The 16372-nt window shown below is 43.3% G+C and overlaps 3 protein-coding genes and 1 long non-coding RNA gene across 15 annotated transcripts in view; 2 read left to right on the top strand and 2 right to left on the bottom strand.

Annotated features, from left to right (window-relative positions):
* Positions 1 to 3667, top strand: part of LOC109520833 (cyclin-dependent kinase-like 5) — a 29705-nt gene extending 26038 nt beyond the window's left edge. For 5 of the 6 annotated variants that reach the window (XM_019878345.1, XM_019878347.1, XM_019878346.1 and 2 more), the window contains 4 exons: positions 90 to 195; positions 1585 to 1725; positions 1874 to 2388; positions 2446 to 3667. In XM_019878345.1, coding sequence (XP_019733904.1) covers positions 90 to 195; positions 1585 to 1725; positions 1874 to 2206 — 580 coding nt within the window. In that variant the 3' untranslated portion in view covers positions 2207 to 2388; positions 2446 to 3667. The remainder of the gene's footprint in view (positions 1 to 89; positions 196 to 1584; positions 1726 to 1873; positions 2389 to 2445) is intronic. The other variant, XM_019878344.1, reaches the window with a different exon arrangement.
* Positions 3668 to 3700: 33 nt separating this feature from the next.
* LOC109520823 (retinoschisin-like) lies at positions 3701 to 5689 on the bottom strand (the record flags this gene model as incomplete). The annotated part of the gene is made up of 4 exons (XM_019878324.1): positions 3701 to 4166; positions 4604 to 4799; positions 5015 to 5156; positions 5470 to 5689. Coding segments are annotated over 4 exons (711 nt in total), but the record flags the coding sequence as incomplete, so codon positions are not given.
* Positions 5690 to 5768: 79 nt separating this feature from the next.
* LOC109520838 (uncharacterized) lies at positions 5769 to 7847 on the bottom strand. The gene is made up of 2 exons (XR_002169242.1): positions 7716 to 7847; positions 5769 to 6471 (listed from the first exon to the last, which is right to left on the bottom strand). It is a non-coding gene; the product is annotated as an uncharacterized LOC109520838 (long non-coding RNA).
* Positions 7266 to 15010, top strand: LOC109520837 (AP-1 complex subunit sigma-2-like). 7 transcript variants are annotated; one of them, XM_019878351.1, is made up of 8 exons: positions 7266 to 7388; positions 7784 to 7962; positions 9277 to 9385; positions 9488 to 9625; positions 10295 to 10325; positions 11477 to 11539; positions 13854 to 13862; positions 14571 to 15010. In XM_019878351.1, exons 2-6 carry the CDS (start codon positions 7784 to 7786, stop codon positions 11536 to 11538), a joined length of 519 nt encoding a protein of 172 aa, XP_019733910.1. In that variant the 5' UTR covers positions 7266 to 7388; the 3' UTR covers position 11539; positions 13854 to 13862; positions 14571 to 15010. The 7 variants fall into 7 exon arrangements, with proteins under 7 accessions (XP_019733910.1, XP_019733912.1, XP_019733913.1 ...); XM_019878353.1 differs by lacking the exons at positions 13854 to 13862; positions 14571 to 15010 and adding an exon at positions 12992 to 13721; XM_019878354.1 differs by lacking the exons at positions 10295 to 10325; positions 11477 to 11539 and having other exon boundaries at positions 7267 to 7388.
* Positions 15011 to 16372: the final 1362 nt, after the last annotated feature.

Genomic DNA, 16372 nt, shown 5'->3' with positions numbered 1-16372 from the left:
GTCCCGCGCATCAAATCGCGCTTCTCTGTCGTAGCGTCTCTGCTCTTAACGCGCTGACTCTCCCCCCACCCCCCCCCTCCCACCGTGAGGACGGGCCCTGACACGGTGGTGCTGAATCCGGTCGAGCCGTCCAAGGAGAAAGAGAAGCAGGGTTTCTTCAGAGCAATAAAGAAGAAGAAGAAAAAGCCTCAGATGGTGAGTTGACGCCTCACTACCGTACAGGTGAAGGGTGTTATGATCGGGGTTATCTCCTTTTCAGATGCTAGTTGCCGACGGAAGGCCTCCTGCCACCAAGAAATATCTTTTGGCTGCGTTTAGCCCAGAGAATAGGAAAAAGCAGGATACTTCAAGCCGTTTTGTTGTCACCCCCAGCTGACGTTCACTGTCAAACTAAAAATGATACAAAGAGGAATCACACTTTGTGTCTTTTAAGTAACTGCATAGCCTCATCTTCGGCAACGAGTCCTTTTAGCTTAATGTTAAGAAGCAATGCAAAATGCCATAGACAGGCTAAAAAAAATCAAATCTGTGTCATATTCTACTCCTTTAGGCGATGGATATTTACACATAAACGGTGGAGCAACACACGGAGACAGAAAATAAAACAAAATTAACAGAGGTATATCCTCTGCAAAGAGCGGCAAGAATTGCTATGGCGATCGGAGTGCTTTATGACCGTCTCAGTTTGTCAATATGTCTGTAGTATACTGCTCCCTGGTGGCCAAGGCATGCACACCGGAACAAGCATCGCATTCATTGAAGTGAAGCAAAACATGTGGCAAAAACGATTTCATTCTTTATGTTATATTTAATCATGTCATTACAGTATGTTTTTATTTTCGAAAGTACAATCTGATAGGGTGTTGTTTAAAAAAAAAAAAAAAAAAAATCTTAGATCAGCAAAATCAAAGTCCGGCACACCACCAAACAAAAATGCCACAAAACAAATATTTGAAAAGTAAACCGCGAACCCAGCTTTTCGTAGGAGATCATGACCAAGCCCTAGCCCGAGTAGTTGACACCCGGCCAGAAAGGTTGATGGAGGCGAGGAGTGAAACATGTCATCGCCACGGGAATTTCAAACGTGACGTCAAACAGTTCATGAGCAGCTCCGTGGAAAGGACTTTGGGGGGCTCGTTTTTCTTTTGGGGCTGCTGCTTTGTTGTCAAGTTAGGATGAGTGGGCAAATAAACGCAATCTGGCCTCCAGGAAGCAGCCCGGTGTATTTTTAGCTTCTCATTTTCTGCCACTGTGACACACACACACACACACACACACACACACACTTCTCAGAGCGAGAAGCTGCGAGAGTGATGCTGTTGATGCTTGTCATGTTCTCATTGGAAATACATTCATGTCAAGAGATTTGATAAAACTAGCTTATCAACGCTGTCTTGTCTTTTTATACAATGCTGTCCTATTTTTCTTTTTTGAAAATGCAACCCCATAATTTTTGGGGGGTAGAGGGGCGGGGGGGGGGCCTGGAGGCAATGAATGGCAGTTGAAATCATTTCAACAGGGAAAGTTGATGTGATTTCCTGAGGTTGGTGACAAAAGAATTCTGTATGTATTTGTCTTTGGCAGGTCCCCAGCGAGGAGGCGGTCCTGCAGAAGACGTCGCGCTCCCACCCGAGCGGTCGCCACCGCACCCGCGACAAGAGCCGAGAGCGGGAACGCGAGCGTGACAAGGAGTGGGCCGACAAGATGGCCGATTCACACTCACCGGTGGGGGGGCATTCATTTCACAGTGATGAAGTGTTTAAGAGGTGGATGTGAAGAGATGGTCCCCTCTGAACGCACAACCCGCCACTGTTGTTTCCAGCCGCATATTCTGAAAGATCCCCTGTCACACCGATTATTTTTGTCCTCCCAGAGCCAACCGCTCAAGTCGCTGCGCAAACTCCTGCACCTCTCCTCATCCTCATCCAATCAGACAGCGGCGTCCGACATGCGCTACCAACCGCTGCCCAGCCCCGCCTCCGCACCCCAGGGGGCCTTCTCCGACGGGCGCGCCCACTCGGGGGTCAACACCCCGCAGGTAAAGAGCAGGCAGTCGGCCTACCCGCAGCTGGAACCCGGCTGGCACGCCGGCAACCCGTACCCCGAGCAGATGGCCGTCAAAGGGGGCCAGAACGGGCATGGCTTCGGGCGCCCCTCCAGGTCCCGCATGGGCAACCTCAACGATCTGAAAGAGACGGCGCTGTGAACCAAGGTCGCAAAGGAAGTACTGAACTCACTCACGCCCCTCGGGTGGACTCCCCAACACTTCCTGACACCTACCACCGCACATATACACTTTATCCATACGTAGACCGAGTACATACACTTTCTATACACATACACATGCGTACATGTACGTACACACACGTTCATACACGTACACATACAGTACAATACATAGCAGAGCATCTTACAAAAATGAATCCGCCTCTCCTATTTTTGTAGTTTTTGTAAAAAAAATGGATTGTCTTTGTCTTCATGGGACCTCAATACAGTATTAGTCAACACACAGCCAGGATATCTAAACTGCTGGCAACAAAAGTGAGAACACCCCGAAGTGAGAATGTCCACATTGGGCCCAATTCGCAATTTTCCCAACCCCTGGTATCATTTGACTCTTTAGTGTTCCAAAGTAGTCTGGAATTGACGGAATGAGGAGCAGGCGTGTTAAATTTGGTGACATTTTGTAGATGTTGTCTCATGAAATGATAAAATAAAATTTTTACAAAAAATGTGAGGGGCGCACTCATTTTTGTGAGATACTGAGGACACACACACCGAAACATGCATTTAAAATGAGCGTTGGAGAGTGGATCAGACGGAATGTTCACGTAAAGAGCACGCGCACAGTGCACCGCTTGCAAACGGGAGGCCAAAAGCCTTCTTGTGTCTTACTTCATGTTTTTTTAAAGGCTTCCAATGTTTGATAAACATTATATAATGATGACAATTTGGGTTTAAAAATATATATAGACATAAAACTCAAGTGTATTTTTAGTTTGAATTGAGTAGGAGAATTATATTTAGTCGTGACAGACGTGGTATTTCTTTTATGGCAAATCGCGTCGGCACGGTAACGTCACGTGACATCATTGAAATGTAAGACACCCACACAAACATCAGCTGAGTTGACAATCTGTTTCAACAACTTTGGATTTGTCCTAATTTTTAACACATTACTGTACAGTTACTGTGCTCTTTAGTATTATTATTATTTTCAAAAAGTACAATATTGTTTGTAAAATAGCTTAGCAGGAACTCTCAAAGTTGCCACGAAGGTGTCCTCTCTGTAAATTCTACTCGGCGACAAGATGTGTTGGAGAAAGAATGTGTATTATATTAATACTACTAAAGTGGGAGATTTTGTCATCTGCTCTTTCTTCACACGCACACACACACATTTGTTTACAGGCGGGTCAAAGCAAACACAGTGTTACATTTGGGATTTTGTTACACATTTGTAGGCTAGTCCGTCATGTTTTTTCCTCCCCCTGCAACAAACAAATGTGGAATATTCATGTTTACAAATGGAACAGTAAAGCTCAAATAAATTGCAAACTGGTTACATTTGACACGTGTGCACATTGTAATTTTTGGGGGGAATACTTGGGCCACATTATCATGAATATGAATCATTTGAAAATCATTACGTTATTTGTTTTTTTTCCAATAATATTTTTTTTCCAATAATATTTATCTCTTTTTCTAGGAAAAAAAAAGTGTGTCACAAGCTTCTGGGACTAATCCTACTCTGATGTCTTGAATCAAAAGAGATGACGACACAAAAAGTTCAATAATTATTTGTCAGTTTATTTTGGTATACTGAATGTTTTCCCACAAACGTGGCATGGACAAGTCACATTTTGCCATAAAAATTCACTATTTCAACATTCTTATGATCTGAATGCTATTTAGCTGTATGTTAAAGTGCATGATTTTTTTTTTTTCATGAATTTCCTCCCTTGAGAAGAGCAAGCATCGAGTTTCGGGAGCATATTGCCCAGGCCGCTCCCTCAGACGCACTTGCCCATGCACATGAGCAGCTCCATGCGTACGGCGATGCGGGTGTGCCAGCCCAGAGGCAGCAGGCGGATGTAGCGCGCCACGATGGGAGGGCGCAGAAGGTTCTGCACCGTGGAAGAGCGGTCCGAATTTCCGTAGAAGACCTGAGAGGAAGGCGGACAACACATTATCGATTGTAAGTAATCATAATTAGGGCCCGATATATATATTACACAGCAGCATAAACCTATGGAAATATTTTCCTTTTTAGTTTAAAATGACTTACTTTAATCTCCAGGATCCCTTGCCGTATACAGTACTGACCAACGGCGGAACCCAGAATGTTCTTTTGGACCAATTTTTAATCCATCCGCTTGTGTTGCACCAGCACCTAGCTTAGTGCTAAGATAACCTGGGTATTTTCATATTTCGTTTGCCGTGCTAGTATGGTGTGAGAGGCTAATAGTGAGTAAAGAAAGGCGTTGATGCCCTGCCTTGCCGGGTTATCATCGAAATATTGGAAGTCGCATTGGACTCGGTCAGGCCCCACTCCAATGTCATGATCTATTCTGCCCTATCTAGTTTCTGTGTGCGTACGTACTCTGTTGTTTCCCGTCTGGTCTTTGTAGTAGACCCAGTTGAGCGTTTCCACCGTGCGGTACTGGACGCTATACTTGGTGATCCACTCGTCCGAGTCGCAGCGACCTTGCGTCAGGATGCCCGACACCACGCCCACTTCCTGCAGGTCGATTTGCAGCCACTGGTGCTGGTCGTTGTACTTGGACAGCCACGCGCACCTGAAGCGCACGCAGGCATGAACAGACAAGTGAGGTTGTTCATTTGTCGTTTGATTGGCCGACAACCAGTTCCGGGTGTACCCCACAAAAAATATAGCTTTGGTTCATGAAGAGCTCTAAATTGTGAAACACTCAAATTGTCCGAAGGTGTCAATTTGTTGCCAGGTAACCCATTGCAAGGTGTATCCCGCGAGGCGGGTGTTGAGGGGCCGTACCCGAAGCCCTGGTTGTTGAGTCGGGCCTTGTTGGGGACCCAGGAGGTGTACCAGCTGCTGTACTGGTCCTGATGGGAGCAGCTGATCTGGTCCGACGTCACCGAACCGGACTCGAAGCCCAGAGGTCTGTGGTACGGACACTCTGCGTGGATGAGACCAGCACAAAAACGCTTGACTTCTTCTCATCGGTAAATAAAATTTGGTTTATTTTTACAACAATGTCATCTTGATTTTTTTTTTACACAGGTGCAAGCCTCCTGAAGTGGTTTTAATGTTCAAACTGTGTATGATGTCACACTGGTTTAACATTCAACATACATAATTTGTTAAATGTCACATTTTTGTCAGTCCATACGCGGGGGTGTTATTTTTACAAATGTGTTTCTCCTCTTCAGGCATCACAAGATGACATGACCATTAGCATGGAAGCTAAAAATCGTGTGACGTCACCTCACCCGGCATGCAAGTCAGCGGTTGGCCTTGAGACGGCTCAGGCGGCGAGGTGGGCGTGGCAGTGTCCCGGAGGCCGGTGGGCGCGACGGCCTCGCAGTCGCACGTACACGCTTGCACGTTCCTGGCGGTCCACGTCTCCTGAATCTGCTGATCCTCCTCCTGCAGCTCCTCCTCCACCTGCAGGATTTCCTCTTCCTGCGCCGACCAAAAACGGAAAAGGGTTGGGATTCAACTTTTATAGTTTTGGAAGACAGCAGGCGCCAGGGTACTTGCGGGTGGTGCAAAAGTGATTGACTGAAGGTTTTTTTTGCCACCCAGAAGTACGCGTGACGTGGTGGTGGTGGAAAAGTCTAAAAGACTCAAAGACATTTGGTTCATTTTTTTACCTCCTGAGAGTGAACAGCAGTCAGGGCTGTACCACATCCATGGAAGCATGGAACGTAAAAAGACATCTCTAACGGTTTTATAGACAATAGTTAAACATGGTTCAGTCTACAGTGGAACCGCCAAAATCCAACGAACACACAAATGGATCAATTTGGCCTTTGAAGACGATCTCAGGCTTTTAACCCCGAAGATGAAGTAGAAGCTACTCATCCTGTTCGATTTCAGTCTCGGGTCCTGAGATTTTTTTCATGCGCCCTTTTATGATGGACATTTTGAGGTGTTGGGAGCTTCTTCAAAAAATATTAAATTTAGTCCTGGATCTTCCTCAAAACTGCTTCAAACCAAAATGGCTGACCTCCTGTTCAGTTTCGGGTATCATTCCTTGCGACTTTTTCACATGCTCAGTTATGCCAGACGTGTCCACCCAAAACGAGGAACCGAATAGTTTGTGTCGTCGCTTTCAGAGGTTCCACTGTGTTTTGTGCCTTAATAAAAATGACAATTTATCATGCTGATAATGATATTGATGAAGTTTGCGGACTTACCCTGCAAAAGGATGAGGAGGAAAAGGAGCGCGGTCCAACGAACGCTGGCCTCCATCTTGCTGCTCGGCCTTGCTGGAAATGGGATGCGAGCCGTGCACCGGATTGGGATTGGGATTGAGATTACACTAATCCAATGCAGCAAAGTGTGAGGGCTTCATCTAATACGCATTATTGGCTCACTCACTCAACGGGTGAGATGCTGCTTTCTCTACTTTGTCACTCTGCAATAGTTGTGTTATTTTCTTGAAAATGTGCAGACATTTCACATATATTGTGTCACCTGTGGTGTGTTGATGCTCATTTATGTTTTTTATATTGGTCAAATCAAACAATTTTTTTTAATTGGCGTTTAATAATTTTATTTTAATGTAATGTAATTGTGAAATGATTGTAGAATTACTATTAAACAACGTTTGATATATTCCTTATTTTCTTTTTGTAGTTATTATATTTATTTTATTTTATTAATTACTGCGCAGTAAAAAAATACAATATATAAAATATTTGTATTTAATTATCATTCCACACAGTTAAAAATAGATTTCTTGTAAATTTTAAAATTGTTCATATTGTATAAAAAAATAGCATGTTATTTTTAATTTATTACACTGTACTGTACAAGTAAAAAAATACTTTAATTATATACATCTGGTTTTATTTTGAACAAAAAATGTTCAGTTTATCTGAGTAGACATTTTTATTATTGTTTCAATTTGAGCTCTCAGCAGACGGTTTTCTTTTCATCGTCCAATCAGCTGCTGTGTATTTTGATCGACGTTTGTTTCAGCCATACAGGGCCAGGAAGGCGTATCACAGCAGGCGCAAGAGGCGGAAGGAAAACCCTTAAACCAATGAGCGTCGAGCTACCGGCGCCTCTGACCAATCACAAGCTTGACTGCGACTGGGATCGGCAGCTTCTCACTGAGTGCTGTTGCTGCTGATGGGTGGCTCGTTTATTCCTCTTCTTCGGAACTGTGTCCAAATTAACGGTAATTCATTGACAAAGTGTGTTTTTTGTAGACGTTTCAAAGGACGCGTTGTGTTGTTTTTGTGACGAGCACCTGCGGAATAACTGCGTTAACGGTACTCTACTGCCGTGCACTTCCCGTTAGCTCGTGTTGTCCCCGAATGCTACTTTGAATATTTGGATTAGCGGTTTACGAACAAGTGGCAGTAGCGGAGGAAGTTGAATTTGCTGTAGCTAATTAATGGGGGGGAAAAAGTTTCATATTGGTCGCTGGTCCGACTACTATGTGACATTACACAAGCAAGTGTTGACTGGAGTGATTTGAAACACTTTGGCGACCATCTCATACCACCATTTCCTCTTGCTGTCACTCTCCTCTTGCGGTCTGATGCTTCGGATGCGATCTTTTTGTTTCAGATGCAGTTCATGCTTCTGTTCAGCAGACAGGGCAAGCTACGGCTGCAGAAGTGGTACGTGCCCCTGTCGGACAAGGAGAAGAAGAAGATCACTAGGGAGCTCGTGCAGACCATCCTGGCCCGCAAGGCCAAAATGTGCAGCTTCCTGGAGTGGAGAGACCTCAAGATTGTCTACAAGAGGTGAGCGCGTGTCTCTGTGACGGTTTAAACAGTTTTATAAAACTGGATTTGGCTAGCCACCGTGTGTCCCGCCTAAGCCCCGAATCAGCCGGGATACATCAACTCAACAACTATCTCAACTATCTTGGTAGATAAAGACTTCTGTATCATCATCGACTTTTTTTGTCACCACTTTCTGTCGCTGTTGTTTGTACGGAACATCAATATGCGTAAAAAGTCGCAAAATGTCCGTTTCTACACACAACGTAAAAGTGGGCCTTTGTACCTCCAAAAACGAAAAATTGTCTGGTCAACTTTGTGCAACCATTCTGTGTTGGAAGGGGCTTTTAAAGGGAATGGGAAATGTCCATTTGTTGCTTTTCAGTGCAAAACGTGGTGCAGTCGGGAACGGGGAAGTCCCTTCACTGTTGTCCTGTATCCCTTTTATGAAGCAAAGCGTAATATCCGTTCTCGGCTTCCTGTTTTCATCACCCAGTGGTCACAAGCTTTAAGAGCGCGTGAGGGATTATCCTGGATAAATGAGTCCCCTGCTGGGCGGCAGGAAGAGGCTTAACTTTAGAACGTGCAGGCCAGCAGATCACCTGCAAGTCCTCTCATAAGGCAGAAGCGCTGCTTCAGCACCATGCCTTTGACTCTCTTGATTACAACTGAGAGGACAAAGTGACGGGTGAGCGTTTTTTTTTTCCGTGGTGGTGATGGTGGAGCTGTTGTTTAATGGACTTTTACTTTCACTCAGAACTCATCCGCACATGCACCCCACCCCAAAAAAAAAAATGTTATCATCGTGTACAGTTGTCTAAATGACAAACCTTGTTTCTCCAAGTATGGCCTATTTATTTATTCACAAATCGATACTATTGGTCCGTCGCACATCAAAAGTTATTGTTGCTCATTTGTCACCAAATTTAAATATTACGAAAAAAAATTCCTTTAACTTGACTTGTCTGAGAAGCGCTACGTGGCTCACTTTGCAGGGACCGCACAGCATTACGTTGCCTCAAGATTGAAAGTCTGTCGAGGCAATAACAAGTGGAAGTAGTTAGCTTGGAAATATTTGACAAGCCTGTTGTGTTGAAAGTGAATCACTGTGCAGAAGGAAGTGGTCAGCCGTGAAGGTAAGTTGCGTACAGATTCATTTCTGCCGATTGCGTAGACACCTCATTGTATTCAGAATTGCATCACTCGTGGCTCGAAGACTTTTGGAAAAAAAGGGGTTTGGAAAGATCATGCCACATGGCTGGGGAAAAAAAAAAATCATTTCGAAAGCGTAAACCCAAAAGCAGTGCGATGACCGTGTTCGTTGTCTCTCGGCAGATACGCCAGCTTGTACTTCTGCTGCGCCATCGAGGAGCAGGACAACGAGCTGATCACGCTGGAGATCATCCACAGATACGTGGAGCTGCTGGACAAATACTTTGGCAGTGTGAGTGGGACGGCCGGTGGATTAGTGCAGCGACCGTTTCCACACGTAATCTCCACGTAACTTTTCCACACCTCCTCACCCACCCCCATCCCCACCATTAAGGTGTGCGAGCTGGACATCATCTTCAACTTTGAGAAGGCCTACTTCATCCTGGACGAGTTCCTGCTGGGTGGCGAAGCTCAAGAGACATCCAAGAAGAACGTGCTCAAGGCCATCGAGCAGGGCGACCTGCTGCAAGAGGTGAGGAGCACACGCCCACGTGTTGTTTTGACATCAGTTAGGAGTTAAAAATGCCAGGAATTTTCAAAGGTGGCAACCTTTTCGGAATAAAGCAGATTCGATCAGTGCAATTACTTTTCTTATCTCATGGTCTCCCATCTTAAGTTCCCCCGGAGGGGACGTTTTCCAACCCTTTGCAGTCGGGTGACCCCTTTACGACTCTCCATTATTACCGATGTGAAATGTCACTCCAGTACAGTAGAGGGAGCCCTGGAGCACAAGACCTAGAGATACAAGTACAAGTATTTTAAGTTTTAACCAACGCAAAGAAAAATCGATCGTTTCAAACCTCATGCCGCCTCTTTTGTCACTTGGGCGTGTATAGTAGTACCTTGATTTACGAGTTTCCCCAGTTACGAGCTGCAAAGGAACGGGTTTTTATGTTTTTACACAAATCCGTTTTTTTTTTCACTAAAAACAACAACTTGTGGTGATTTGGGGGAGCTGAAACAGATTATTTGGGCTAAATCAAGGTACTGCTGCATTTTAAAGATCTTCACTCTGCATGCTCGCGTTCCTTCCTTTCTTCCACCTTCTTGACATTCTTGTGATTTTTTTTTTTTTTTTGTTCTTAATCATGTGTCCTTTCTCTTTGCTTGTGTGTATTCTTTTGCCTTTTGTGATTTGCAGAACATAGACTCTCAGACGCGCATGTTTGCAGGTACGCGTCGTTTCGTCCTGCTAGTGTTAGATGACTAGCTCACGCAGTCGTAGTCATGGTAGTGTAGCTTTCAACTGGCCAACAAATGAACCCCAATGACTCTGTGACACCATCGCACAAGTCTTCTTGGTCGGGGGGTGCAGGAGAGATACAGTGTGGAAATACGATCTGGACAACTTATATTTGCATCATGATTGTGCAATACCGTTGGATATAGACAACTCTAAAAAAAAAATGCCAACCAAAGTACACATATTGTTTTGAAGGTCCCAGCCAACGGCCTAGGGACATCTGAGATACAGTAAGTCCTAAAATAAGGTGCAATAAAGTTAAAAGTCAATCATAGGGACTGGTCAGGTGTCAAGCAATGTTTTACGCTTGGCACATAAAACATGCACACATTTGCTTCTAAATATAAACTCTTGCTCCAGCGAGCGGCTAACTTATATTCACGTTGCGTAATTACAGTCGCTTAAAGTCTCCTCCGAGGAGCCCGGGTGCGCTCGGACCCTGTGGAGCTCTCTGATTGGCTGGCTTGTCTATTCGTAGAACCAGAGTGCAGACTGGGGAGGTTTGCCCAGAGACGAGCTGTTGTAACGGGCCGCCTCACGTGGGTAAATACTGCACGGATGGATGGTGTGAAAACGACGCTGTGCACCTGCATGCTTGATGGGCATGAGTTGGTCGAAAACTTCGCTACTCACCCCAAAAAATAAATACATAAATACATTTTAAGAGTTTGGCATCCAGTGGTACCTCTACTTACGAACGTCACTTCCTACTCAAAAAATAAGAATCAATAAAGTGTTTTACAAAGCTTCGTTTGACTGCATCACACTGAAAGCTGCTTCCTCATGTTCTTAATACCCCAAATGTTTTCTGCACAAGCTTGAGTTGAGGTGAGCATTAATGGTTCGCACCGTGCTTGTAATTACACCGCTAACATACCTCGGCGGATTTAGACCAAGCTATTTTTCATAATAAGCCCTCAATGGAACATTTGTCAGCCGCGCGGTCATTAGTTTGGTGCCGGCAAGCAGATCTCTGTTTGGAATAATGACCCCCACGAAGGGTTCCCTGCAGAGACCACCGGGAGTGAGTTGGATGCATCGTCTTGCTTATTTTTTATGATCAACTTGTTTGACTCCCAGGTATGACAGTCCCTAATGTGACCTCAGAGACTTCTGGACTATTTCAGAACTTGACACGCTGAGGTGAATACTGTCTGTGGATTTACCGTCTGGGTCACCAATGCTAGTACTAGTACAGTCCTTTCGTAGCAAGTCTTCTTATCACATCTCGTCTGTCCGGTTTCATGTCTACTGCTGTCTGGTTCTTGGTTCAGTGCTCCTCATGTGGTTCCTGTTCCAGTCTAGTTTCTCCCGTCTAGCGATTCCAGTTTACTTCCTGTGTAGTGCTGTCTAGTTCCTTGTTCACTCCTCTCATGTGGTTCCTTTTCCGGTCTAGTTTTTTTCCATTCTACCTAATGTCTGGTGCGATCTGGTTCTTGTCGTGATCTGTTTTATTGAGCCAGTGCTTTGGGTCTGGTTGCTACTCTAGTGTGAGTGGGCTGATTTTTGGTTCAGTGTTCCAAGTATTGGTCTGGGTCAGGTGTTTGAGTAATGCTTCAATTCCCAGTGCTCCCTGTCTGGTTCATTTCTAGTGCTTCTGGTCTTTGTCTGGGTACGGTACACCTGGTCTGATTCCAGGTCTTGTGCTTCAGATCAAGACGACTGATTCTTGTCTGAATTTGGGTCAAGTATCCTTTGTCTGGTATTTGGTCAGATCAGCGCTGCTGGTCCAACACTCACGGTGTGCTTCTGTGTGTGGCACTCCTGATGTGGTTTTGGGTCAAGCATTCCTGGTCAGGTTCCATGTCTAGTGCTCATTGTCTGATTCCAGACATGAACACTGTACCAGTCAAATGGCCCAGGTCTGGATCCTATTTAAGTTTTCCTGGGCAGAGTTCTGGACCAGGACTCCTGTTTTGTATCATGACTTAGTATTCCTTGTCTGAATTTGGATCTAGTTCTCCTGGTCTGATGTTCTGGTCCAGTGCTTCTGGTCTGGTCTAAAAACAGACTAAGAGCACCTTGGTCTGGTTTTGAGGCCTTTCCTTGTCCACTACCCTGGCTCTGGTTCCTGTTCCAAGTTTTTGGTCCTCCACCTTTCCAACTTTGTGTCTAGATGAGCACATTTTAGAGTGTTGTGTGTCCCACTGTGCGTTCATTGTCTTTGTTTCAGTCATGTTTACTACATACGGTGGTACCTTGACTAAGAGTCGAATTTGTTTTGTGACGATGCTTGTAACTTAAATCAATTGGCTCCCAAATCGACGAACCCCTTTAACCCTTTCATGCATCCTGTAACCTGATAAGATGATAAGCTGTCCACTGTTGTGACCGCTGTCCCTGAAAGGGTTCAAATGAATGGAAAAGTCTGTTCCAGCACTCCAAAAAAAATTTTTCACCACTTTGACCACATTTTCACCACTCGCACAGCAAGGTACAACTGTCTTTGTTGACTGCAAAGCGCCTCTTTACACGACGCCTACAGAGCAGAGGTGGCATCTGTAAAAGCGAAGGCCATGGTGTCGTTCGAAAGAGAAAGTGAGGCCTCATGGCTGCGTGTCCTCATGTTCTAAAAGCCTTCTCTCTCTTCCTCAGCCCCGTCATGAGTTCTTTAATGTGCCTGTGTACTGATTCGCCGCTGCTGCCGCCGCTGCCCACCGTGCCTGCGCCATGCATGCCCAGAACCTTTCGCTCTGCACCCTGTCCTTGTGCCGTTGTCGTAGCTACACCAACTGTACACACGATAGACGCACAACTGTTACAATTGTTGTCCATCCAGTGGGACCTTCACTCACGAGTTTAATTCGTCACGTGACCAAGCTCGCAACTCAATCTACTTGGACCGTAGTACCTTGACTTTTGAGCTTGGGCCGTGACTAAGCTAGTACCTGAATTTACTTGTTGTTTTGTCCGCTTTGCTAATTTTTTTTTAATTTTTTTATTTCAATTTCTGGACATGAAGTATTTCGTCTTTTTCTTGTATGTCATACATGCATGTGTTACCTGTTCGTGTATCTTGTCTGTTTGTAATTTTTAAATGGTTTGTATTGATAAGCACATACTTCACGAGCCAGCATGACGCGAGAAGGATCACTTTCCATTCGTCTTTTTAGTGTGGTTTTAACATGACAAGAGTATTTGCTGTTTTTGCACCGATGATTAATCAAAGGCCTCCTTGGCCTTTCACATGAGTAATACTAAAACAAAGCTTGAGCTGATAGACACACGAGCTGTATTTGCAGTCTGACAAATCAACACACTTATAGTGCAAGAATTTGATATGTAGGTCAATGAATAATAAATGTTTATTTTAGTTCTTGTTCTGCGCTGGTGTTTTTTTTTTTTAATTGACTCAGATTTTCTTCTTTGTTGCTTTTGTTGGCTTTGAGTTTAACACATTTTTGTGACTCTGATCGAATGTGTTGTTGTCCTGACTTTGTGCCAACGCTGCTGTTAGGATGTAAAAGTAAGTGCTGCTACTTTACCGCTATGTTCTGCTGCCGTACAGCATCGAGTGAAAAGAATTATGTACTTTAACAAAAAAAATTTATAAATGTTTATATTTTATTGACCCAAAAGGTACGTATCATATTTTGCTATGCAGGGAAAAAAACGTTTTCATTATAATGGGTCCATCTTTAATCTGTGTTAATACCTTATAGCTAACATTTAATATTTTACTGTACAGAACTGTACATTTTTTATTACAGGTTCAACTCTAAAATTTATGAATATATTTTGGTTAAGAGAACTGTTTTCATTTATATTACATTGGCCCCAAAAATTCTTTGGGCAGATATAGTCACAATTTTTATTAATAGTATATTGATAATATTTTGCCAATGTTTTAAACATTTTTGGTCCTAGTAAACAGGTGCATCTCTAATATTAACATATTTTGTGTTTTACCTATTTTCATTTAAATGGCATTGACCGAAATGTGTCAATTGTAAAATGTTAGACAGTTTTGTAATTTACTTTCAACAGATAATATATTTTATAACTGGTTTTAGACTATACTATTAAATATAAATATTTCTAATTACAAAGGTTTTGAAAGTGTGTTGCATGCTCATGCAAAAAGTGTAACCCGTGTGTGTGCGTCACATAATCATGACGTCAGCTAAGTTTGCATGTTTGTCCTCTACATACTGTATAGTGTTTGTTTTTGCAGGACGGAGAGACACCGCGCAGCGTTCTGGAGGAAATAGGACTGACATAAAACAAAAACAAAATTTCTCATGCACAAGACACACCCCCTTCAGCATTACTTGGCATTTTCCCAGCAAAATATGTTTGTTTTTTTTCTAAAATGATGTAGCGCTCTTTTATATGCAATTCTTGATAATTATTGAGGAGACAGTTTACATGCATAACCAAAGCTGGCACATCCACTGGAATGAATATGTAGTGTATGTAAAAAAGGGAAATAAGTATTACAATAACAGAACCAAAGAGTTTCTTTAGCTTTTTTTTTTCTTTTTTAAATACATAGATACAGTATATTCTTACTTTACACTGAAAGGCACTGCTGTAGTATACAACGTTACGTCACTGTGGCCATTGAAATGTTACATTGGACATGTTCATTAAAATATGACATCACAATTCCAAGCCGCTGTGTCATTTATTTACATCGCATTAATATTGAAAAACTAGCAGTTGTAAAAATATATCGTTACCGTAACGTTAATGCTAATTTCTGTAAGCCTCGTCTATGACCTTTCACATGATATGTTAGCATGAAGCTAAGTAGCGAGAACGATGAATTAACATGGTTTGTTCGTTTCAATATACAGTACAGTATACTGTTTACTTGCCTTGCATGCTCTGATTGTGTGTTGCTGTTTTGTGTGTGTTAAAATATCAGTCGTTTGAAGGTTTACAAGTGCCGTAACATAAATGCTAATTTGTTTGCCTGCTAATGCCGCATTGCATGATACGTTAGAATTGCGAGAGAGAGACTACATTTATGAATTCTATTCATTTACTTCCAAGGGACAACTAATTTAATTTCATAGTGTGCGTCTAGGCTGCACAGCTTCTCGTGATTTATTGCTTATTATTATTATTATTATTATTATTGTTGTTGTTATCTATTGTCAGATTTCGGCTTCCTTATGTTGCCATGTAAATATATACTTATTAATTATTTTAACCAATCAGACTTTTAGATTCAAATTCCGCGCTTTCGTATGGCCAGAGAGTGACGTCAGGATTTTTCCCCATCCTCTGATTGGTTGACCGAGTTGCAATGTGATTCACAATTAAGCGCAGGTAACTGCTCAGGAGGGGACGAATGTGTTGGACGTTTTTAAAAGTTCAATTTCAAGCTGAACTTTTAAAGAAAACCGGACATTGTCACGATTGGTCGGACGAAATAACTAACTGGCGTATTTCAACTTCTCGAAAGTTTGATTCGCCACTCCCAGCCCAACAACGACGAGCTAGCTTGAACTAGCTTTCACCGCTAGCAAACGAAGAAGACATTTTGTCTGAAAAAAGCGTCTCGGGTGAGTACAATGCGTTTTATTTATAGTTGTTATGTTTCGTCACCCTCTTAAATAAATATTGATTGTGAACTGTATTGTAGAAGTTTAGCGTTGATTGAATTTAAGATAAATCTTGAACCATATTACTTGCTTTCGTAATAATATGGTATTTTTCCTCTTCCTCCGTCTCTATCCCTCTGTCTATCTCTCTATCGATCGATCGATCGATATACAGTAATGGACGGATAACGAATGCACAGGTACAGCTTTTGCCACAAGAGGGTGCCAAAGAGCCCCTATAGTCCCATCGACACACCAGTCGTGTGTGCGCTCGCGCGCGCGCATGTGCGTTTTCTAATTTTTGAGCTCTCGCTGTCAGACGTTATCACGACACAATTAAGATAATTTGCCCGCAACGGCTGGTGGCAAGAAAAGCAATTTGGTCGCCTGTAATTTGTAATGTAAACGCGGGGCTGTCAGATGA

The sequence above is a fragment of the Hippocampus comes genome, unplaced genomic scaffold, assembly GCF_001891065.2.
Source record: "Hippocampus comes isolate QL1 unplaced genomic scaffold, H_comes_QL1_v1.1 scaffold562, whole genome shotgun sequence".
Classification (NCBI taxonomy): Eukaryota; Metazoa; Chordata; class Actinopteri; order Syngnathiformes; family Syngnathidae; genus Hippocampus; species Hippocampus comes.
The sequence above is the reverse complement of the archived record's forward strand: the minus strand, read 5'-3'. Positions and strand labels throughout refer to the sequence as shown.

What these genes read in the sequence shown, in the direction of transcription:
- LOC109520837 (XM_019878351.1), top strand. Translation starts at nt 7,784, where the DNA reads ATGCAGTTCATGCTTCTGTTCAGCAGACAGGGCAAGCTACGGCTGCAG. An exon ending in TGGACAAATACTTTGGCAGT is followed by an intron (nt 9,386 to 9,487) that starts GTGAGTGGGACG and finishes CCCACCATTAAG; the next exon opens with GTGTGCGAGCTGGACATCAT. An exon ending in TCAGACGCGCATGTTTGCAG is followed by an intron (nt 10,326 to 11,476) that starts GTACGCGTCGTT and finishes TTTGACTCCCAG; the next exon opens with GTATGACAGTCCCTAATGTG.